This window comes from Balaenoptera ricei, chromosome X (genome assembly GCF_028023285.1).
Source record: "Balaenoptera ricei isolate mBalRic1 chromosome X, mBalRic1.hap2, whole genome shotgun sequence".
Lineage (NCBI taxonomy): Eukaryota > Metazoa > Chordata > Mammalia > Artiodactyla > Balaenopteridae > Balaenoptera > Balaenoptera ricei.
In genome coordinates, this window is record NC_082660.1 from 31,923,847 (window position 1) to 31,947,494 (window position 23,648).

The window sequence follows — 23,648 nt, forward strand, 5'->3', positions numbered from 1 at the left end:
AAGATAGGATGACTCAGAAGGCTGAATTAAGATATTACAGGACCAATTGGTGACCCAAGGAACAAGCCTGGGCCTTAAACCAAGAAACTGGAATCATGCAGTCAGTAGAATTTTAGAATTACTGTGAACTATTCCTTCTCTTGAATAGAACTGTCAACTAATGCTATCCTATGCCTATCTCAATATTGTATATATAGATGTGAGGAGGGCAGATAACCTGTCTTTTTATTTCCCAGGTATTCTATTTAAGAGGAATAAAACTCAAGGAAATGCACCTTAAGAGTCTCTTCTATTTCTAGACCTAATTAAGATGACAAAGTCCTGGACGTTCATACATTATCATAAGGAAATAAGAGTTTAGTGGTCTTGAAAGGGGGTGAATGTACTTTTTCATGTGAGAAAAATGTAAATATTATCTGCCCAGGGGATTGACTGTGGTAGATTAAAGATGGCTGCAAATCCTTCACACTTCTTTCACTGAGAGATTCTTTTATCCTTTCTTTTGAACCTGGTCTGGCCTATGGTTGCTTTAACCAATGGAATATCATACAAGTGATGCAGAACTGATACTATATACTGGCCTAGGCCTAGCCTTTAAGAGGACTGATGCTTCTACTATGGTCTCTTATAAACCTGACCATTTTGTAAGAAATCTAAATACAGTAGAAATCTGCCAGACTAGGGATTTATCCCAGGGATGCAAGGATCCTTCAATATACACAAATCAATCAGTGTGATACACCATATTAACAAATTGAAGAAAAACCATATGATCATCTCAATAGAGGCAGAAAAAGCTTTTGACAAAATTCAACACCCATTTATGATAAAAACTCTCCAGAAAGGGGGCATAGAGGAAACCTACCTCAACATAATAAAGGCCATATATGACAAACCCACAGCAAACATCACTCTCGGTGAAAAACTGAAAGCATTTGCTCTAAGATCAGGATCAGGAACAAGACAAGGATGTCCACTCTCACCACTATTATTCAACACAGTTTTGGAAGTCCTAGCCATGGCAATCAGAGAAGAAAAAGAAATAAAAGGAATACAAATTGGAAAAGAAGAAGTAAAACTGTCCCTGTTTGCAGATGACATGATACTATACATAGAGAATCCTAAGGATGTCACCAGAAAACTACTAGAGCTAATCAATGAATTTGGTAAAGTTGCAGGATACAAAATTAACGCATAGAAATCTCTTGCATTTCTATACACTAACAATGAAAGTTCAGAAAGAGAAATTAGGGAAACAATCCCATTCACCATTGCAACAAAAAGAATAAAATACCTAGGAATAAACGTACCTAAGGAGGTAAAAGACCTGTACTCAGAAAACTATAGGATGCTGATGAAAGAAATTAAAGATGATACAAACAGATGGAGAGATATACCATGTTCTTGTATTGGAAGAATCAACATTGTGTAAATGACTATACTGCCCAAAGCAATCTACAGATTCAGTGCAATCCCTATCAAATTACCAATGGCATTTTTTACAGAACTAGAACAAAAAATCTTAAAATTTGTATGGAGACACAAAAGACCCCAAATAGCCAAAGCAGTCTTGAAAAAGAAAAACGGAGCTGGAGGAATCAGGATCCCAGACTTCAGACTATACTACAAAGCTACAGTAATCAAGACAGTATGGTACTGGCACAAAAACAGAAATATAGATCAATGGAACAGCGTAGAAAGCCCAGAGATAAACCCACACACCTATGGTCAACTAATCTATGACAAAGGAGGCAAAGATATACAATGGAGAAAAGACAGTCTCTTCAATAAGTGGTGCTAGGAAAACTGGACAGCTACATGTAAAAGAATGAAATTAGAACACTCCCTAACACCATACACAAAAATAAACTCAAAATGGATTTGAGACCTAAATGTAAGACTGGACACTATAAAACTCTTAGAGGAAAACCTAGGAAGAACACTCTTTGACATAAATCACAGCAAGATCTTTTTTGATCCACCTCCTAGAGTAACTGAAATAAAAACAAACAAAGGGGACCTAATGAAACTTAAAATCTTTTGCAAAGCAAAGGAAACTACAAACAAGACGAAAAGACAACCCTCAGAATGGGAGAAAATACTTGCAAACGAATCAATGGACAAAGGATTAATCTCCAAAATATATAAACAGCTCATGCAGCTCAATATTAAGAAAACAAACAACCCAATCCAAAAATGGGCAGAAGGCCTATATAGACATTTCTCCAAAGAAGACATACAGATGGCCAAGAAGCACATGAAAAGATGCTCAACATCACCAATTATTAGAGAAATGCAAATCAAGACTACAATGAGGTATCACCTCACACCAGCCAGAATGGGCATCATCAGAAAATCTACAAACAACGAATGCTGGAGAGGGTGTGGAGAAAAGGGAACCCTCTTGCACTGTTGGTGGGAAGGTAAATTGATACAGCCACTATGGAGAACAGTATGGAGGTTCCCTAAAAAACTAAAAGTAGAATTACCATATGACCCAGCAATCCCACTACTGGGCATATACCCTGAGAAAACCATAATTCAAAAAGACACATGCACCCCAATGTTCATTGCAGCACTATTTACAATAGCCAGGTCATGGAAGCAAACTAAATGCCCATCAACAGACAAATGGATAAAGAAGATGTGGTACATATATACAATGGAATATTACTCAGCCATAAGAAGGAACAAAATTGGGTTACTCGTAGAGACATGGATGGATCTAGAGACTGTCATACAGAGTGAAGTAAGTCAGAAAGAGAAAAACAAATATCGTATATTAATGTATATATGTGGAACCTAGAAAAATGGTACAGATGAACCAGTTTGCAGGGCAGAAATAGAGACACAGATGTAGAGAACAAACATATGGACACCAAGGGGGGAAAGTGGTGGGGGATGGTGGTGGTGGGATGAATTGGGAGATTGGGATTGACATGTATACACTGATGTGTATAAAATGGATGACTAATAAGAACCTGCTGTATAAAAAGTAAATAAAATAAAATTCTAAAAAAATAATTTTTTTTTCTAGTTCCCTGACCAGAGATTGAACCCCAGCCCCCTGAACTGGGAGTGTGGAGTCTTATCCACTGCTCCACCAGGGAAGTCTCTGGAAAGACATTTTCAAAGGTGTGGATCAATTGCAAGCGAGGGTTGAAAAAAAAAAAATCTACCAGACTACATGGACTGGCTCTGAAAAGGGGGGTGGGGGGTGGGAGATGGGAACCAGCCAACACCCAGTAGTTCCAAAAGAGCCGTCCCAGTCTCTCCTTAGCTAATTCAGCTAATAAAATGAAGAAAGAAGCCCTACTGTTCCCTGCCTGGATTCCAGTGTCTTAGAATTATGAGATAAAATAATGATAAATTTGTTTCAGCCACTAAATTTTGATGTAGGTTGTTATGCGGTAGTGGATAATCAGAGCACATACATAGGAATTAATAACGTGCAGAAGATGTTGTGGCTTTTGTTGGGGCCCAACAATGCCAATCAATGGCATATTGATTATTTTAAATTAAAGTTACTTAAGAAACAGCCAGTACAAAAGGGACACAAGATACTTCTTCTCTGTCCCTCTGAAAGCAGGAGATAAATCTCTCATGTGAAAGGTGCTCTCCCTGCATCTGGAGGCAGAAGGACAACCTTATCGCCAGAGACAGGGAATTCAGGCAGAGAAGCCTGTATCAACAAACCTTATTACTTCTTTAACTGACTACCCCAAGCCCAAACTCTGTTTAGATTTTTCACTAATTAAGCACCAAAAGCCTAAGTTTCTTTGCCCTGTCACTTCCTCACAAATTTATCGTTTATCTAAAAAGTATAAAAGCTTCCTTCCTGCTTTGGCTACTCCTTAGGTCCCATCTCTATGAGACTTCTGTGCGCAAGAATTAAAACGTGTTTCTTTTTCTCCTGTTAATCTGCCTTGTGCCAGTTTTCTTATTAGACCAGCCACAAGAACTCAAGAGGGGTAGAGGGGGAAATTTCCCCCTCCCTGCCGCTTGTGAAGAGCACACAATGTTCACTGCAGGTGAGAAATACTTAATGGAATACTATTTTCTACCCCTATCATTGTCAAGCTCATTTCTTAGAGTCCCATGGACATGATACATAAGAAAAGATGCCTTGTCAACAATTTGATGAAATATTCATTCTAAAAATTTTTTTAATGAAAGTCACATCAAATGAACTTACTCCATCAGAAAGTATATCTGGTTAATTAATGAGAAAGTTTAATTTTAGTAAGCTGAGTTATATTCAATTATATAATCTGGAATCACAGATCAGGACAACTTTGACTCTTATTTTTTTCAAGCAGAACAAGGGACCCATATTGAGTTTCTGATTACAGTTCACACCCTGTAGGTGGCTCTCATGTTCTCCTCGCCTGTTAGTATTACTGAATCACCCTCTCTGTTCATGATTTGTTTGGTTTTTTTTTGTCTCTAAAGTAGACAAATGTTTCTAGCATACGTGAATCAGCATTGCCATGTACTTCATCACATAATTATATCTATATGTATGTACTTTTATCCGTGCTCTCAGCCTTGTCAGACTGCCGCTTGCTCAGACAGCATTCAGTTCGCGGGGCCCCAGCTGAGCACGCAAAGGCCATGAGTTACAGCCGCCCTTCTCCCAACGCGGACGGCATGATCTCCCCCAAGGTGGACAATCTGACCTATCGCACCTCACCCAACACCCTGAGGCGCGTCTTTGAGAAGTCTGGGCGCGTTGGCGACGTGTACATCCCGTGGGACCGCTTCACCGAAGAGCCCCGTGGCTTTGCTGTCGTTCGCTTCCACGACAAGCGCCACGCCGAGGACGCCATGGATGCCCTCGACGGGATCGTGCTGGATGGCCACCCAGAGCCGCAGCCCAAGGCTTCCTCGCCACTGTCGTTCCAGCAGCAGGAGCTGATCTTGACCTCAGCGTCGATCTCCCTTCAGCCATGCGAAGTCTCCATCTTGCTCTGATGATAGATCTCCATCAACCTCTAGGTCCAGATCTACTCGAAGTTCCAAGTCCAAGTCCCCCTCTGGGTCCAGATCTTCCTCAGCAACCACGTCCAGGTCTAGATCCATAAGCCTTACACCAGAAAAACGCGCAAGGCCTGATCACAATTGAAAAATCCCTCCGAGTTTCCTAAAGAGGAAGGAGCGGTGCCCCATTAGGATAATGAGTCATTAGCAAACAACCTGAGGACTTGGGGGGAAGGGAGGGGAGCAACGTTCTCAGGCGATCAAAGAGTCCTTGGAATAAGCCACTAGCTGTTGAAAAGGTTATTCTTTAGCATGTTGTATAACTCTTTACTTGTTTTACGTTTTGCCTCAAGTGGTAAACCTCATCTTGTATGGTATTTTGTCGCTGTTATTCAACTATCTTCTAAGTTAGTGAGGTGAACAACTTCAAGCTATTATTGGTTTGAATACTAGAGGTAAAAATTCATTTCTCTTTACTGCATTTTGTTTGAAAGTAAACCGATTGTTATCTAATCTGTGGCCCTCCTGACTTAAGAAAATGTGTGCAGCCTTTTCTTTTTGAGTAGTCAAAAACTGTCTAGTGATTGACTCATCGTTGCCATCATTCTTTTAAAAATAAAGACCTCCTTGAAGTTATTATAAATTCATTTACATGTGCTGTTTACCTTCGGGTTTAAATGGTAATCTGGACCTGCACTGGTAGAGAGACATTTAAGGTGAAAAGAATTTATTTTTAAAGGATTATTTATCAAACATAGTTCTAATCTCTTATGTATTTTTAAGTGCACTAGACACAGCTGTACAGCAGCTGAGTAATGCTTGTTAGCTGTTAAAGGTGGTGTTTTGTAGCGCAGAATGCTTGCCTCTTCCACCTTTTCTCCTTATTGCTCCTATGTAAAGGTAACGTGCTGCGCAGAAACAAATGGTTATCCAGTTTATGAAAAAGCCTGACAATTGCACTTCCAGTCACCCTGGCCTTGCATATGTAACAGGGCATACAGTGAGCACATCTAGCAGGTGAACTTAAAAGTAAATATGCCTTTATTTTTTCCTTTCACTCCCAAAGTGGTCAATCTGACCATCTTCAGTTACGAACTTAAATATGAAAAATGTTAAGAAGTAAATTGTAACTTTCTAAGTGCTAACAACATGCTGTATCTTTTTGTTTATGCATAGAACAAATATTAAAAACAAGACTTTAAATTAGACCATAACTATAGTGTTACAGGAATTCAAAGTTCTAGATAAAGTATGTTCACACTGTAGAGGAGCTTTCAAAACTTCAGTGAAATAGACCTATTACTAGTATCCAGAAACCACACCTAAGCCAATGGTCATTAACCTAACCAAACATCTGTTAAAACTTTTTAAATACACCACACATATACATGCAAGAACACACATAAGTACACACTTACTCACACTAAGACTTTGCTAAATTTAGGCATCCTAAAAATCCCACCAGGGAGCTAACTGGTCACATAACATTATCTGACTCATTGGTAAGGTTATCTGTGAAAGACATTTTAGTTCCCACCAGGACCATTCTGTTTCTTAATATAAGCCAAGTGTTCAGTGGTACTTTACCTCGGGATATTTTCTCTTCACATGAGAATTAAATGAGTATTACCGGGCCAAGGTATCAGAATACATTGTATAATAAATGAAACACATACAAAAATAGGGACATTTTGAAAGGACCTCATGGTACAAAGAAGTAGGAAATTTATTCACAATGTTAACATTATATGTCATAACCACATTTCATTCATAATCAAATGAAAATGTTCATTTCCTTCAACTTTACAGAATTTCAAAGCCTAATAAATACTTATTAAACAAATAAATGACAGAAAAATTCTGTTTGCTTATTTTTTCATAAAAACTAAATCCAATTAAACTTAAATTGTATAAACATGTTAACTTTATAGAATGGACAAAAGCAAGGAAGTTTTACATGGCAACTTTATTGTAAATCACTTGTTTTTTTTCCTTACAGTTTTATGGAGATATACTTGACATTTAGCACTGTCGAAGTTTAAGGCATACAGTAAGTCCCCTACACACGAACCTTCAAGTTGTGAAAGGTCAAATATGCGAACGTGTGGTCACATGTCCAATCACGTAAGTTAGTTCACATGTCTGGTGTACACTGTCATGTGCGTGCATCCTCTACAAGTGGTTGTGCTTTTGTGTGCTTTACAGTACTGTATAGAATACAGTAGTACAGTATCTTTATTTCAAGCCCAGGATGTCCGGAAGCAAGCATAAAAGCAGCGATGATGTAGCTGGTACTGCTAAGAAGCAGTGATAACGATGGAAACAAAACTGAAAATAATTGAGAGAGTGGAGCGAGGCGAAAAGATGGAATTGGCAGCCCAGAGAAACGATGAAGAGAGACAAGAGGAAGAAGAAGTAACTAAAGAACCAAAGAGATTCACGATGCAGGAAATGGCAAGGGGATTTTCTTTATTTGAGGAGGCACGGTTAGTTTTTGAGGCATAGGATCCAAACATAGAACAGTACACAAAGGTTGCAGCAGCCATTCAGAATGCAATCCAGTACTACTGTGTCATCATCTATGGCAAGAAAAGAAGAGCTACTACGCAGACATCACTGGATTGTTTTTTCAAAAGGGGAGACAGAATTGAAACCAGCAAGGAACCAAACCTGTGCCATCAACGTCAGGCGCGAGTGAAATTGCAGCTTGCCCTCCGTCTCCTATTGCTGGCGATCCCTCAGCTCCACCATCTCCCACCTCCTCTCCCTCCTCCCGTCAGTAACTCTTCTTGCCCGTTCAGTCAATGCCAGCCCCTGTATGCCAGCTGTTGTACTGTACTACTGAGCTTTTCAAGGTACTGTACTGTAAGATTAAAAATGTTTTACTTTTTTGTTTGTTTTTCATGTATTATTTGTGTGAAAAGTATTATAAACCTATTACAGTACAGTACTATATAGCCGATTGTGTTCATTGGGTACCTAGGCTAACTTTGTTGGACTTAACGAACAAATTGGACTTATGAACGCGCTCTCGGAATGGAATTCGTTCCTTTGTAGGGGACTTACCGTACAGCATAATGATTTGACTTATGTTGGGCAATAAGAAATTTTCCTTTACCCTTCTAGATTTTTCTGGCTGGTCTAAGAATTAAATTAACATGAGACAGATTAACAGGAGAAAATCAAACAAAGTTTAATAACATGTACATATGGGAGAGACCCAGGAAAACTGAATGACCAGTATGGCTGAAACCCTCACCTGAAATATCATCTTCGGCTAAAAACAAAAGAGGATGCTGTGGGTACTGTTTGAGACTTCAAATGGGAGCGAGGTGATTTACATGAAGATGGAAAAGCAAATGTTTGGTAGATGGGCCGTGTAGAGAGACGAGGGACACAGAGTGGACTCTGATCTCTAGGCCCTGCTGAGTTTCTCCTACCACTACCAGCCCGTAGTCTTTGCAGATATCTCTGGTGATAGCTCTAGTGGGGAATGACTGGCCCTCTATCTAAACTTTTTTAGGCGGTTAGGAGCAAGGTCAAAGTTTCTTCCTGAGACTTTTGGGCCTAGATTTTTTTTCAGCTTGAAATCATCTGCATACCAAAGGAACATTTTGCAGTGGCAAGTTCTGTTCCCCTACACTTACATACATCATGAAATGATGACCACAATAAGTTTAGCACACATCCATGACCTCGTATAGATACAAAATAAAAGAAAAAGAAAAAAATATTTTTTCCTTGTAATGAGAACTCTTAGGATTTACTCTTAACAACTTTCATATGCAACATACAGCAGTCTTAATTATATTAATCATGTTATACATTACATCCCTATACTTATTCATCTTGTAACTAGAAGTTTGTACCTTTTGACCACCTTCATCCAACGTCCCCACCCACCTCTGGTAACCACAAATCTGATCTCTTTTTCTCTTAGTTTGTTTGTTTGTCTTTTGACGTATACTTGGCCTACAACACTATGTTAGTCACTGGTGCACAACATAGTGATTAGATATTTCTGTACATTATAAGATGATCACAAGTCTAGTTACCATCTGTCACCATACAAAGATATTACATTACTATTGACTATATTCTCCACAGTGTACATTTCATTCCCTTGACTCCTTTATTTTGTAATTGGAGGTTTGTACCACTTAATCTCCCACACATATTTCACTCATTCCCTGACCCCCTGCCCTGTATCAAATTACTTTTTGACGTCTGATTACATCACCAATCATATGGCTCTCCCGTTACAACTCTTAGGAGCCTTCCAATGATAAGTGGCAGGAATCTTTCACAGGCTTACATTTTAAAAATGAAATACGTTGTTTTACAGATCTAAAAATCTTAAGGCACATCTAGCTTCAGGTATTTCCCAAATTTTTCCTCAGGTATCTTGCTCTTTCTCCATTATGGTTTTCCTCTGTCTCTTTATGTCAATGTTCCTCATTCTTGGGACATGACATAGCCACAAGCATCTTCAGGTTTATATCCTACCAGCTTAGCAACCGCAGTGGAAAATGATTTCTCGCAACATCTCAGATTTAACTCTTAAATGTACTTTCGGTCACATGCCCATGCTTAAACCAATTACCGTAACCGATTTGAGGTATACTGATTGGACATGGCTGCATCATGTGTCCTCTCCTCTAGCCATGGCAGTGAATTCAGCTAAACCTAAACCAAGTGGACTAAGACTGTAGAATGGGTTTTTCCCCCATGAAAATCAGGATGCTATTAGCATAAGTATGTTAAGGGGACGCTAAGCAGACACAAATAAAATCTACTGCTTGTTCTCAAAAAAATACCAAAACATCTTAATCAGTGTCCTATTTCTTACATGAAAAAAATCAAAACTCAACTTATCGTTTTTGTCAAGTATTCTTTCTGAGATTAACTCCACATTTCCACCCAACCCCCAAACTGTGGCCACAGTTGCCCAAACAAGCCAAGGTCTTTCAAGTCTACTTCTTCCATCTGACATAGTCTTTCTCTAGCAACACATAACTGCCACTTTCCATCTATAGAAAGTATAATTATATTTAAAGATTCAGATTTATATATAATACCTCTGTGAAACATTTCCCAACTCCCATTAAATAATTGCTACACAGTTCTCTGTACGTACACAATACTGCATATATAAATCTATGATAAAATATACTGTACTTTGATAGTTTCCATGTGGCGTTTCCCTCACCTGGTGTGTGAATTACTTGGGAGTACAAACTGCTTCAACAATTGACATATCTCTAGCCGCTGAGGCAATAACTGACCCAGTTTATGTTGGATGGATTAATGATTAAATAAGTCAAATTGAATAAAGTCTCAAATTCAGCAGCCAAATCTTGTCTTTACATGAATAAGTTGAACAAAGAGCTCCTAAACAAGTGTTAAGTGGGGCTGGTAATATTAATGAGTCCAGAAGCTCTTAGAGGTCTCCTTCAGATAGCACTGCAAATGAGCATTATTTTATTTTCACCAAGCCTTCCAGGTTATATACATGCAACAAAATCAGCAAAGTCAGTACTCCTTGTGGCAGACAAAGTAACTATTATGTATCTGTCTTAAAAGTTCCTGTGATGTTCTGGCTAGTTTTCTTTAAGTAAGATTTATAATATTTATGAGAAAGGAGGACAAAAATGAACCTGATGCTTTTGTGGAGAAGGAATTCCCTGGCTGAGCAGAAAAGCCTGCCAGAGTTTTGGTGTTTCCTGTTGGTTTGTTTGAAACAAGATTGAAGGGCCGTATAATGCAAGACGAAGCCATTAACAGTTAAAAGGGAGAGGACACTCTAAAGAGACTCAGCTAGGGCCCTGGTAAATTATCACAAATTGTGGGCTTTCTTAGTGAGAGTCTATGATTGGAGAAATTCATGAGGAGAAAAGGCGGAGGGGTCCCTGGGCACCTGAAAATGAGAACTGCTGCATTTAACTAGGCTGACTTTGGCATGGCATTTTGAAGAAGGCAGTCACATGTAAGGTAACGAATAAATAGAGCATATCAGAGCCTGAAGACGCCTCCTGAAAACCTGAGAATAGGCTCGTGTGGGTGAAACGAGGTGAAGGACGGTGCTTGGTACACCAGAAACCCTCAGTAATACTGGCTGGTTTTCAATGAAATGAAACCTAACCTGAATCCAGTCCCTACCCGGTAACAGCGGGGAAGATAATGGATACCTAGGCAACGTCTAGCAAGTTCTGGGACAGAGGCGGCTCCCACCTGTTGCGTCACCAGGCGGCTACAGAACTGAGTCGGGGACGGGAGAAGGGAGGAACCTGTGCGGACGGTCATCCGACCGAGTCGGAACCGGAACCGGCACCGGACACTCTGGCAGGAGGTAGAAAGCGAAGAACACTAAACGGCCGCTGGTGAATTTCAACACTATGTCGTGAATTTCAGATCATTTTCTACTTGTTTACTAAGATGGAAAACTCGGATTCCGACGATGAAGGAGATGGAGTTCCGGCCCAGCGCATAAGTCAAACGGACCGACTGGTTCGGGAAGAAGATTTCTTCAGGCTTGTCAACAGTCTGAGTGAAGAAGATTACAAACTTATGAGAGACAACAATCTTCTAGGCACTCCAGGTGAAAGTACAGAAGAAGAGTTGCTGAGAAGACTGCAGCTACTTAAAGAAAACCCACCACAAGACTCAGATGAAAATACAGGTATACTTTGCTTTTGGAGGGAATAGGATGGGATGAACAAGGAACTTCATCATAGTAAATAGTAACTTCATCATAGTACATAGTAGCTAATTATACAGAAGTGACATAAATTAATTTGGTGAGTAACTTCTCATAAAAAGAACTGGCATTTACTTGATTTTTGGTGAGAACGTCAAGGTATGTTTGTTTGGTTTCCTGATTCACATTTGGGTTGTTTTAATTGGGAAACAGTGTGAAGTGGCCTATTTGTACTTTTCTTGGTTTTCTACCTCGATTGAAAGTCCCTCCTGCTTCCTGAATTATTTTTTCTACATAGACATGTAAAAAAAGCAAACAGAAATATTTCATATTCTAATCAAGTGGTTCTCAACCGGGGACAATTTTGCTCTCTCCAACACCTGGGGACATTTGACGATGGCTAGAGATATTTTTGGTTGTCGCAGGGGAGGCATGGGTGTCCCTAGCATCTAGTGGGCACAGGCCAGGGGTGCTGCCAAATATCCCACAATGCACAGGACAGCTCCCCAAACAAAGAACTGTCCAGCACCGAAATGTCAACAGTGCTGAGGCTGAGAAGCCGTGCTCAAACCTCAGGTCTGGTGCCTTCTCTCCCAGTGTGAAGTAGAGGATGTTACTGTCTAATGAAGAGGAGACTGTAATACTTTGGTTCTTGAATATGGTCTCATATGTACCATGCTGGGTTCAGTCTATTCATTTGATCTGACCTTCAATTTAATGTCAATGAAAAATCTTGGTAACATTAAGAAGTATTCAAAATTCAAATACTTTTAAACCTATAAAACTTGTTTATGTTTGCGCAATAATCTTATATTTTAAAACAGCTTATCTATTATCAAAAGCACATAAGTGAAGAGCCTAGAAATAGTAATGTTGGAGACTAATGAAAATTAGACGATAATGTCAATTGAACTAAAATACTAGCATTGTACCTTAACTGGTGTTTACCTTGTTGAATTGCATTAGTGTTTTGACAGTGGACTGAAAAAAAAGTCTCTTGACATTCCTCCTACACAGGGCTGGTATTCCTCCTACACAGGGCTGGTACACAGGGCTGTGTATATGATGAAATATTGCAAAACAGACTTCCTCCCGATTCCCTTTTTAAAAAATTCTCTAAGTTTATCTAGGATTAGCTCACTCTTTTTCAGATGGAATTGAAACTTTTCTACCTTTACTTATAAATCTAGACAGTGTCGTTTATAAAATATTAACCCTATAAATGTGAAATCAGTTTAAAACATCTGAGTATTTAAGTTCTCATTTTTTGTTTGTTTTTGAAACAAAGTTTCAGAGTGCTATTTTAGGATGGTTCTAATTTTGGTAGTTCTTTCATGTCCCCTCCCCGTTTTTTTTTGTTAACAGATGGAGGAGACGCTCCAGATGATGTGTCTAGTGGCAACTCTATAATAGACGGGCTTACCTGTTTTGGACAAACTGAAAATATGACAAGTGGACAGAGAGAAAACCAATCTGGGAGAGAAGAGGGCCAAATTAATCCTACAAGTGACCAGTTCAGATTCACTTTAGAAAGAAATTTTCACCTCGATCATGGGAGTCCAAATCCAGAGAATGAATATGTAGCATCTGCAAGACTTCCCAGAAGAGAAAATATGGAAGACAGCCAAAGGCAAGTGGAAAATCCACAATCTGAATCAATATTTACAAGACCATCTATGTCTGAACAAGATACAACTGAAACATTAGTGGAATTCTCACCTACCAGAAGTCAGAGAAGAGCAAGAAGTAGGAGCCCAGAGTATCCGAGAACCAGAGCAAGAATTGAAAGTTGGTCGCCTCCACGTTCACTTAGGGAAAGTGTACAAAGACTTAATCATAGTATACCATCTCAGACTTCTGAGCAGCCTCTGGTAAGTGAGAATGTGAGATTTTCTAGAACTGAGCACCAAGAAATATTGAGACAGCAAATGACTGGATTTGAATTGCAAAACAGTGGTCTTATTGAAACTTCTAGAACAAGGAATGCCGTTCATGGAGAAGATTCTCCAGATACAACCAGCAGTGATGAATCTTGGGGAATGAGGGAAGTATATCTGACCATACCCTTCAATCTTGAAGTAGGACAAGTTCATTCTGGAGCATATTCTCAGAGAGACAGCACAGCTAGTAGAACTCAGTTAACATCTGAGACACCAAACAACACCGTCAGTTCTGAAAGTGAACGAGGACTGAGGCATATGTATTCACATTCTGAGCAGGCAGATGTGAGAGCTTATGTCATTACCATCAGAAGTCCCGTTTGTAGAATTTTAAATACTAGCTTAGATGATACAACATCTGTTCCAATTCAGAGCATGTTAAGGCAGACAATGACAGAATTTAGTAACTCAAGTAACCTTATGGACAGTGACAGTAATTTAGAGCATAGTGTCTCACCTCCAAGTCAAAGCATGGAATGGCCAGAGTCACCAGATGACAGCGATGGTCCTAATGGTAGTAGTAGTAGTAGATTTGGTTCCGATTCAAATCCTAGCTATAATCCCCATTCAAGTTCCACACTGATTTGTCATTCAAGCCCCAATTGTATGTCTAGTTCCAGTTCTCGTCCTATTTCCAATGCCAGCTCAAGAGATGAAAATTCAGAAATTGGCTCACTGATATTTGAAGGCACTGAAGAAACTAACTCATCATCAGACTTACCATCAGAGACCAGGCAAGGGGGTAGACAAATGAGCCCAGTAATATCTGATGAAAGTGACCCTTTGTTCTTCCTTAATCTGGAACAGATTTTCCACTTAGATGAAGATGATCTAGACCAACCTACAGGACTCAGCAAAGCACAGATTGACAACTTGGCTGTAAGATCTTTTGATGAAAATGATGCATTAAAAGCTTGCAGCATTTGCATGACAGAGTACACCGAAAACAGCAAGCTTCGCATCCTACCTTGCTCCCATGAATATCACATTTACTGCATTGATCGCTGGCTCTCTGAGAACCCTGCCTGTCCTATTTGTCGTGGGCAAGTAGTGGATTCCAATGAGACTGAAAATCCTAATTGAGATCTGAATTCTCAGCTATGTAAAGTGTTACAGTGACGGACAAACAACAGTCACCTGCCTCATGTCCACTTTTAGAGTTATTCATGCTTAAATATAACAACCTGAATCTATATATAACAATCTGAACTGAATCACTAGTTGCTGAAGGAATTATTGGGCTTTCCCCAATTTCTGTTCCATCATAAAAGGAAATATTAAAAAGTCAAACAATATTGTCCAATTTGACAATAAAAATTAACTTCACACCACAGCAGTTCACTGAATTTCAATAAAAACTTAGCATGTGCACTGGGTTGGGATGTTCCTGATTCCATGGGAGAAATGTCTTCATATGATGTAATGAATCTAGATAGATCCTAGTAGTATTATCTAGTCACGTAAATCCCAGACATCTCTCAGCCCTGTTCAATCCTGGTTGTGCATGCAAAGAAACAGAAACCCAACCAAATGTCAATAATTAAGAGGCAATTTAAGACTATATTAGAGTCATTCACATAAAGAAGTCATGTTACATTCATAGAATGCCATAAAAAGCTTTGAAACCCTTCTCTTCCTATCTCTCTCCACAGCAGTTTATCCCACCTCCCTAACACTACCTTAAAGTTTCTCCTATTCCCCACGACCAATGTATCAGTCAGTTCTAGCTAAAAACTGATGGCACACTTTAAAAGAGTGATGGGATAGCATTTAATGAAGAGACTAAAGTGTGTAAAGAATGAAGGGAAGCCAGGAGATGATGAAGTACCCTGAGGCTAGCAACTGTGAGAAGCCAGTATTACAACCACTAGGTTTGAAGGGGCACAGAGAGATGGTCGTTCCTGCAACCCAGAAGGTCTCAGAGTTGTAGTAGGAGTCCCCCCGACGAGACGTAACCTTAGAGAATGGCATCCACTGCCAACCTAAAGTTTGGAAGGGGGCAGGTCATGGAAATAAATACCCTTACCTTCTTTCCTCCTGACTTCTCATCTCTTGTCAGTACTTCACATTAGCCAAACCCAACCTGAAGACACAGAGAGACTGGTCGATGAAGCTGACAAAGGTTAGCCTCCTGGAATCACGGAGCAGGGTTAAGAAGGATGGCGAGTAGATCCGATAAGCAAATCAGAGACCATCTCCCACAACCAGTATTCCCAACTCTCTTCACACCCAGTCTGTGTGCGCCTTCTTGCCTCTTCCGCTTGTCCTCTATTCCACTCTATGACTCAGCTCTTTAACGACCCTCTCTAGTTTCCTTTCATCTACTCGGATCTTGTATTTTTAAAAGTGATAAGATGACAAAGCCTTAGAACTGAATTACCTTTCTCTTAGACATGTCACACTTTGATGTGCTGTGATTGTAAACAACTAAGGAAAAAGGGCAGTTATAGGTATGTCTTTAATTTTTGCTTCTTAAATATATTCAAGCTTCAATTTCTTTCTATATATGTTTAGTTCATATAATTAATTTTTAAAACAGATTCTGATTTCTTATAAAGGGTTTTTTGGTTTATATATGACTCTTAATCCTTGTGTGAATGACCCAAAGTACCCAACTGCTGCTTGGAGCCTCTCAAGCTGCAATACGAAAGCCTTAAAGGTAAAACTTGGCTTCAAAAAACATGTCTACATAGTTCAATTCTAACTGTCCCCAGTAAAACCATCACCCAAAACCGTGAGTATTTGAAATCAAAATTTAGGTCATGCTTCCTTCCAACCTAAACATAGTGAAGGCTTTTTCTCCTAATTCAGCCTGAAAACTATTTTATGGGGGGTGTATTGGCCAGTCCAGAAAACTGTGCTTAAAATTTTCAATCCTGGTATAGGTGAGAGTACATTGTATTATAACCTAAAGCAATAGTCAGAAATTTTGTGCAATGTGCAACCTATACAAATGTAGGCAGTGTTAAGTATAAACCTTCTCTAAAAAGTTAAAGTCAGAAACATCACTGACCTTTATTTTCTATGTGAATTGCTGGCAGCCACAGTATTTGCACATAACTACAAAATATAAATGGGGAGTGGTGGTGAAGTGTTTTAAAACATCTCTGAGGTAGCATATTTTTCACACAGAAGATACCTGCACGGCCAGAAATGAAGGCTTGGATCAAACCTCTGAAATTGACATTAACTTCTGAAAGTTGTTTGAATATTCTGATTTTTATGAAGTATTTTTGATATCAGATACACTTCATTTAAAGTGAGTAGAATAATTGTAACAGTACTTGGCTTTCATACTATCCTAACAGATTAAAACCTTCCAAGGGATGATAGTTGCTTAATTAATGCTTCAGTACATTCACATGCACCTTCTGTGGTCGACAGAATTCTAAGATGATGCCCAACGATCCTTGTAGTAGCCCCTCCCCTTGAGTATGAGACCTGTGAATGTGATGGAATATCATTCCCATTATTAGGTTATGATATATATAGCACAGTTGATTGGGAGATTATCCAGACTGAGCCTGACCTAATCAGGTGAGCACTTAAAAGGCACAGAGAGGACTTCTGATCCAGATAAGATGGTTTGTACTTCTCTCTCCCGGCTCCCCCTTTATAGGCCCAACTATATATCCTGGAAATAATATGAGACAACCGAAGGACAGCTCTGAAAGGTCTAAAGAAGGTAAATTTGCCTAGGGACCCTCAGAATGGATGAACAACCTCATGGCAGGGCACCTTATGACCCTCCACCAACAAAAAAATGTGATCCAGGCCCAGCATTTCCTAACTCCCAACTTAGTAACAGGAAGTGGCTCAAATAGGCTCTTCCTCCATCACATCAAATGGGGATCCCCCAAACACCAGGTGAGCCGTGCAGAACCTGCAAGGAGGAACACTTGGAAGCCCTGATGACACTACACGACCAGGGAAAGTGCTTTCCTTCCCCACTGGGCCTGAGATCCCCCTTCACCACCCAGACACATCCGTGGCTAAGGGTACCAGCAACAGGGATCCTACCACAAAAAGCTCCCACCTGGAAAATGCTCTCCTCAGATGGGCCTGAGACTCCTCTCCCCACCCAGAAACATCAGGCAACTTGCTGGTACCAGCAACGGAGATCCCTCCACAGAAAGCTCTCAACCTGGTAAGCGCCCTCCATCCTTACAGTCCAGGGAGACCCTGGCACAAGTGCCTGGCCCAGGAAGGACTCCTCATCAAGTGTTCCAGAGATTCCCTTCCCTCACCAGAAGCACCAAGGGCCGTATCCCGGGGAAGCTGCTTCAGACCCCATGAGCAGCATGAGAAGGGACCAGAGGTAACCCCACCTGCACAAGATAAACAGACCAAAAGAGTACCACAAAGGTTCTGAAAATTAGGTTATCATGGAACCACAGTCCGTAAAAGTACAGGAGATGTGTGCCAAACCTATAAAGAGTGAATGCCTGCTAAAAGTTTAAAAAACAAAACAAAACAAAACACTTTAAATAGGGACCAAAGTATCCTAACATAATAGCCAAAATGTCCAAAAGACAATAAAATATCACTACTTATACCAAGAACCAGAGACATGACAGCTTGAATAAGATGTGACAGATGATGCCGACCCAAGATGAATTAGATGCTAGAATTATCTGACAAGGGTTTCAAAATGCTGATTTCAGACCTTTAAGACCTTGAACACAGAACCTAGTCACTCCATGCCAGTATCCCAACCTATAGAACTGTGAGCTAATAAAGGGATGCTGTTTTAAGCCATTACATTTGTACTAATTTCTTATGCAGCAACAGAAAACTAATACAACTTCTCATCTGGGATCCATCCTGTACTGAGAAAATGATTATAATGAGTCCTAGACAAGTAAATGGCTCAATGTCTTGGTTCTAGGCCCACTATGACATTATATTCTACCATTTTTCCCAAGAATGGAATCCCTAATTCCTGCTACGGAAGCTCCTAGAAGACAGTATCCTTCCTGTTTGAACAACCACCAATATCTTATCGCTCTAACTTTACTTCACATCACCCTATCTCATTCTACCACTGTATGCTGCTTATATCATAAACCCAGTTTAACACTCTGACTTGGAAACTATAGAGCCACTTATTTTTGTCTCAAAGCGATTGCTGAGTATTATATTGCTCTTCCAAATCATATTCCTCTCTATCTGCCCTGACAAATCAGAAATTGAGAAGATTTGTACCTGAATCTTCTGAGCTCAACCTGATACGTTTTTTACATTACAGTATATCAGTTTAAATACACAGCATCACTCACCGTGATTGTGAGCATAAACGTTTCCATCTTAAGAATTTTCTCTGTATTTTCTTTGTAGTTTTTTAAATATTTGTTTATTTTGCCCTAATTCCAAAACAAAACCCTTATCTGAATAACAAATTCTTTCTGAAAGTAGTTATAGCCTGTGGATAGGTTTTTGATAGCAATATAACGTCTATCTTTTTTGGCTAACCATGAAAATAAGTTGTGCTCTCAATATTCCATGAAGAATTAAGTATAAAGATTCTTTTGTAAGTGCAAACAAGCCTGAGCACTTAACAACATGAACATCAAAACACTGCATGTACTGGAAAGTTCACAAAGAAATGTGACGTTTCTGTTAAGTAATATCACTTGTTATCAATATACAATACTTTGAGATCTTCAGTATCTTCTTTACTACAATTAACCAAACATTTCACGTCTTTTCATTATTTGAGAGGTGAATGTATACTCCCTTCAATGAGAGGTTTCCTGGTATGAGAATTTCGAATGGAAATCTGAACTGTATTTCTTTTCTGTGACTTCATTTAAGATTTGAAAATTCTTTACCATCCTAACTCAGGCTTTTTCACTATGAAATAAGAGGCTCCCCTTTGTGTGATATTCAAAACTCTCCATTTTTAATCATCAAGCCAGCATCTTTAACATCACTGCAAAAATGTGGGGATTTGGAAAAGCACTTTGGGGAAATTCCTTTTTCTCTCATCCACCATTCGTAGAGGACAGACACTAATTATAAGGCAACTCCGGGTTCTGGGTTATCCATTCTGACGTCACCAGTCACAACACAGTTACCTACCACCCCTGGCCTTGTCATCTTCTATTCTGGCAGTGTATTTTTTTTTTCTTTAGTAGCACTTGTGACTGTCTAAAACATTTTTTATTTATCTTGTGCTTGTTTTCTTCCCCATTCCTATCCCAAAATAGAAGCTCCAAAAGATCTTTCTTTTTTTTTTAAAATTACTACTACATTTCTAAGAACTAGAACAGTTACTAGCATACACACACACACACACACACACACACACACACTGCTTCAGAATTTTTGGCCACTGTGAGCATCCCAGACTTATTTTTCACCCTTTATTCTTCAAAAAAAACCTATTTTAATACTGTTACCTAGCATCCCGGATTTGATCTATTTCAACCTAGACCTCTCTCACTTACTTAACATATTTGTATAGGGTTTCTTGCCTATGAAGTTATAATATCTGCCAACCCTTTTCTAAATCACTATTTCAGGCATTCAACACTGACCAAGAACGTGCCATGCCCAATGCTGGGTGCTAGGGTTATAGTTAAGAAGTACAGCACTTATCATTAAGAAATGTATTAAATTTTAAAGAAGGCAGATGAATAAACAGACAGTAACACTCTACGTGAGGGATGCCCTGACACAGATTCAGACACAGGATATAATGGAATGATCTAGGAGGAGAAATCTACACTAATAATTCAAAACTCCTTAAAGTTGGGTTATATCTGAGTTGTATCTTACAGGACTAGTAGCAATTAGCCAATGAAATGAAGTCATTAATTTCATTCTAAGCAAAATAAACACTGCAGGCAACAGTAAAGATGCACTGAAAAGTTAGGGCTCAGTAAACAGTAAGTATGAATCATCATACTCTGGGGCAGAAGAGGAAGCGATGTAAGTACATTAGCAAAACATGAAGAGATGAGGCCAAAGAGGTAACAAGTGGTATTGTGTATCAGGCTGAAGAGTTGAACTAGATCTTCTAAGCAATGCACAGTCAACATGATTTTTCTAATAGGAATAACAGTTTTCAATGTTTAGAATGGTCAAACTAGCAGGGATATGAACAGATTGTCAAAAAGTTAGATTGTCCCACTTACGGAGTTATGGCATTAACTGGAAGAAAAAAGTATAAAGTCCTGAAATAATGGTGAGACAGTTGAGATATGGATGCATATAGATTCAAGTAGTATTAAAGAAGCACAATAAAATTTGGTGGCTGCTTGGATAATTTAAAGATGACCTTAAGTTTCTGGTTTAGGTGACTGAGTAGATGGTGAGAAGTTCCACTGATATAAGAAATGCAATATAACTTGTTTGTCATAGTAGAGGAACAGATGACAATTCAGCTGGAATCTCTGAGATTTGAGATGTCAGAGTGATATTTTAGTGGCAATGTTCATCTAGCTATCACGGAATATCAAGTATGCTTCTAAAATTAGGAAAAAGATGCCAGATTGAAGTCAAAGAAGTACGAGGTATTGCCTGGGAAAGTATGTTCCATGGCAGTAGTGGAGGGAGATGGATGGAATCCTTTGGAACAGGAGCAATTATAAAGTAGACAGACATAAAGAAGATAGCAAAGATAATCAAGACAGAAAAACGAGAGGTATAAAGATAATCATAAACACAGAGCTCACGGTCTTCATTTGTAAATATGAAGAGAAAACAAAATATCTCTAGATGTTAAGAAGAATGTAGGGCTTCCCTAGTGGTGCAGTCGTTGAGAGTCCGCCTGCCAATGCAGGGGACACGGGTTCGAGCCCTGGTCTGGGAAGATCCCACATGCCGCGGAGCAGCTGGGCCTGTGAGCCACAACTACTGAGCCTGCGCGTCTGGAGCTTGTGCTTCGCAACGAGAGAGGCCGCGACAGTGAGAGGCCCGCGCACCGCGATGAAGAGTGGCCCCCGCTCGCCGCAACTAGAGAAAGCCCTCGGACAGAAACGAAGACCCAACACAGCCATAAATAAATAAATAAATAAATAAATTTAAAAAAAAAAAAAAAAAAGAAGAAGAATGTAAACTCCTAGGAAAGCAAGGGTTTTGTAATTTTCACTACAATAGTCATAGCACCCAAAATACTGCCTTGCCCAAAGTAGATGTTCCATAAATATTTGTTGAGATATTTGAGATAGGCATGACAGAGAGAGAATAAGATAAATATTAAGAATAGAAAAATAAATCCTGGGAGAAATAGGAATAATTCATGGACTAGGAAAGAACCTGAAAGGCTTAGTTTTACCATGAACAGATGGAGACCTGCCACTATTCTAAACACCTACAAATGTTGAAAGAGTAAGTCTTTGGCAGGAACTGTAACAAACATACTGGCCATTATAGATCACCTGGAAACAGTCTTTACATATCTTTTTTAAAAGGCTCTCTTTTAAAAGAAAGAATTGGTAAGAGGGTGGTTAAATGCCTTTCTGTCAGGCTTTTTGCTTGGGAGAAAAAGGTGTAGGTGAAGTAACTCTGCCCCACATAGACTTTCAGTCTACTTCTCCCTCTTGCCATCCTGAGTTCCTCAGGAGTTCTGCTGGGCACATATATACCTCAGAAGCTGAAGCCCCCTCCTTGCATATTATAGTAGTGGGCTTCCCTTTCTTTCAGATTTCACCATTATTATGATAGGTTCTTGAGAGGCAAAGGTAACGGCTACGTATGCTTACATTCACAAACCTCTTGAACCAGAGTCTATTTTCTTTTGTATTTTGAAATCCAATATAAAGGACTTTACAACTTCAGCAACAGGGAAAGAGTTTCAGAGTATTTGAACTTGAAAGAGTATATACCCATAACTTCATTTTTGCAAGAAAATTAGCTTCTTGAAATCTTATGCAATTGCTGCCACGGTCATTGTATTCATTATAAGTTGTAATTTTAGAGAACCCTTACAAATTAGTTGAAAGGCTAAAAAGGAATTTATTGACTCACAATACACCAAAGTTTGAAAGTGCTGATACTTTCAGACACAGGTACGTGTAGGGGCCCAAAGGATATAAATAGAAAATGTTTCTCTGACTTGGATATTCTTCCCTCTGCAGTTTGTTTTGTTTCGTATTATTTTGGGGAAAGCTTTCTCCAAGGCGTGGCAAGAAAAATGACCAATAGCAACTCTATTTTTATATATTACCAATTTACTGAACCCAGGCAAAGAGAAAGCCTTTATACAAAAGACTGACTCAGCTTGGGATTTCTGTTAAAACCTCAAGTTCAGGGGATTCTAACTGGCCAGGTCTTGGTCACATGCCCAGCACTAGAATATGGAGGTGGGATCTCCAAGCCAAACCAGATGGAAATGTGGACAAATTCACCAAAAGTAGCAATGAAGGGCTTCTAAGGGTTCTCTTTTGTTTTTCACACTCTTCTTGAATCAATTCTGGTGATATATATTTTACTAGGAAATAATCAATTTCATCCAGTTTTTAGATTTTTACAGCATATTTACGTTCAGTGCATCATCCTAAATTTAATATATGTCCCTTTATATCTTTTTTCTTTCTGTTCCTATACTTTACACCTTGGCTTTCTCCCTTTTTCCTTGATCAGAATATCAAATGACATTAGATAAACTCTATGCTAAGGTTTGATTGGAGAAGTAGAACCACTAGAAGGACTTTATGATAGGGATTAAACCTTACATGATAGTGGGACTTGGTTAAGCAGTCTATGTAAATCCACTGCCCCTGCCTCTTGGTGCCAGTCCTGAAGTCAGTAGGGCTGGCAGTCAGGAATGAGAGATGATTTGAAGTTAGGAGATCAAGGATAAGCCGGAACCTTCAAAGATAAGCTATAATCCAACTAGAAAAATGAACTGAACACCATATTAAAAGGATTATACACCATGGCCAAGCGGGATTTATTTGTAAAATGCAAGGATGGTTCAACACATGCAAATCAATCAATGTGATACACCACATTAACAGAATGAAGGACAGAAAAACCACATCATCATCTCAATTGACGCAGAAAAAGGCATAAAAAGTATGTTC

At 39.3% G+C, this 23,648-nt stretch overlaps 2 protein-coding genes across 2 annotated transcripts; both read left to right on the forward strand.

The window, feature by feature from the left end:
• The first annotated feature begins 4,614 nt into the window (after window positions 1-4,614).
• LOC132357031 (serine/arginine-rich splicing factor 2-like) lies at window positions 4,615-5,084 on the forward strand. Its single transcript, XM_059910356.1, has 2 exons — window positions 4,615-4,858; window positions 4,909-5,084. The coding sequence occupies exons 1-2, from the start codon at window positions 4,615-4,617 to the stop codon at window positions 5,082-5,084; spliced, it is 420 nt and encodes a 139-aa protein (XP_059766339.1).
• A 6,331-nt stretch (window positions 5,085-11,415) lies between these two features.
• LOC132357032 (E3 ubiquitin-protein ligase RLIM-like) lies at window positions 11,416-14,700 on the forward strand. The gene is made up of 3 exons (XM_059910357.1): window positions 11,416-11,659; window positions 13,043-14,173; window positions 14,258-14,700. Exons 1-3 carry the CDS (start codon window positions 11,416-11,418, stop codon window positions 14,698-14,700), a joined length of 1,818 nt encoding a protein of 605 aa, XP_059766340.1.
• Window positions 14,701-23,648: the final 8,948 nt, after the last annotated feature.

Coding starts and splice junctions, on each gene's coding strand:
- LOC132357032 (XM_059910357.1), top strand. CDS start 11,416: ATGGAAAACTCGGATTCCGACGATGAAGGAGATGGAGTTCCGGCCCAG. Junction 11,660..13,042: donor AGACTCAGATGAAAATACAG/GTATACTTTGCT, acceptor TTTTGTTAACAG/ATGGAGGAGACGCTCCAGAT. Junction 14,174..14,257: donor TTCCGATTCAAATCCTAGCT/ATAATCCCCATT, acceptor CTATTTCCAATG/CCAGCTCAAGAGATGAAAAT.
- LOC132357031 (XM_059910356.1), top strand. CDS start 4,615: ATGAGTTACAGCCGCCCTTCTCCCAACGCGGACGGCATGATCTCCCCC. Junction 4,859..4,908: donor CGACGGGATCGTGCTGGATG/GCCACCCAGAGC, acceptor TCGTTCCAGCAG/CAGGAGCTGATCTTGACCTC.